This window comes from Penaeus monodon, chromosome 34, assembly GCF_015228065.2.
Source record: "Penaeus monodon isolate SGIC_2016 chromosome 34, NSTDA_Pmon_1, whole genome shotgun sequence".
Taxonomy (NCBI): Eukaryota; Metazoa; Arthropoda; class Malacostraca; order Decapoda; family Penaeidae; genus Penaeus; species Penaeus monodon.
The window spans coordinates 20,474,508-20,475,168 of NC_051419.1; the positions used below are offsets into that span (position 1 = coordinate 20,474,508).

At 44.8% G+C, this 661-nt stretch overlaps 1 protein-coding gene across 1 annotated transcript in view; it reads right to left on the reverse strand.

The window, feature by feature from the left end:
• LOC119594641 (sodium- and chloride-dependent betaine transporter-like) overlaps positions 1-661 on the reverse strand; it is a 41,020-nt gene that overhangs the window by 33,892 nt on the left and 6,467 nt on the right. Inside the window, exon 2 of the mRNA XM_037943690.1 lies at positions 470-655. Within this exon, the coding sequence (XP_037799618.1) occupies positions 470-635 (166 nt within the window). The 5' untranslated portion in view covers positions 636-655. The remainder of the gene's footprint in view (positions 1-469; positions 656-661) is intronic.

Sequence of the window (661 nt, forward strand, 5' to 3'; positions counted from 1 at the left end):
CAACTTGCCAGAATGCAAGAGAAAAAGCAAAAGATAAAGAGAGAGACGCCAAGGTGAGGGATTTAAGATTCTAATCCCACTGAGCAAAGGCAAAGCAAATTGGACATGGAAGTTCTCTCCTTTTTTCTGGTAATTATTTAACATCTAATTCTATTAAAAATAAAAAATATAAAATAAGAAGTAAAAAGTTATGTGATTGCTTTTCAAGAAATATGAGCAATCAGAATACATGTCATTGTATTCATATAAAAAGATGTCTAAACAGTTACTAACATGGCAACAGAAATTCGGATTTTGATATGACGCCAGGTTAGCGTAACAGCTGTTATCTAATAAAGTATTTTATAATATTATATTTTGAAGGAACCAGTACATGGCAATAATCTAAATCGCCATTCTCTTAACATATCCCCCTCCCCCTTATGCCCAGTACAAAGCCGTTCCCCTGAGCCACGCCCCGCGCACTCACCGCCGCCGTTCTTGTAGCAGAGGTAAGGGAACCGCCACACGTTGCCGAAGCCGACGGCGTAGCCCAGGCACGACAGGAAGAACTCGCACTGGTTCCCCCACGTCCCGCGCTCCTCCTCGGCCCCCTTGGCTGCCTCCGCCGAGCCTGCGGCCTTCGGTTCGCTCATCTTCTCAGGGCTGTCGACGCCTTGGA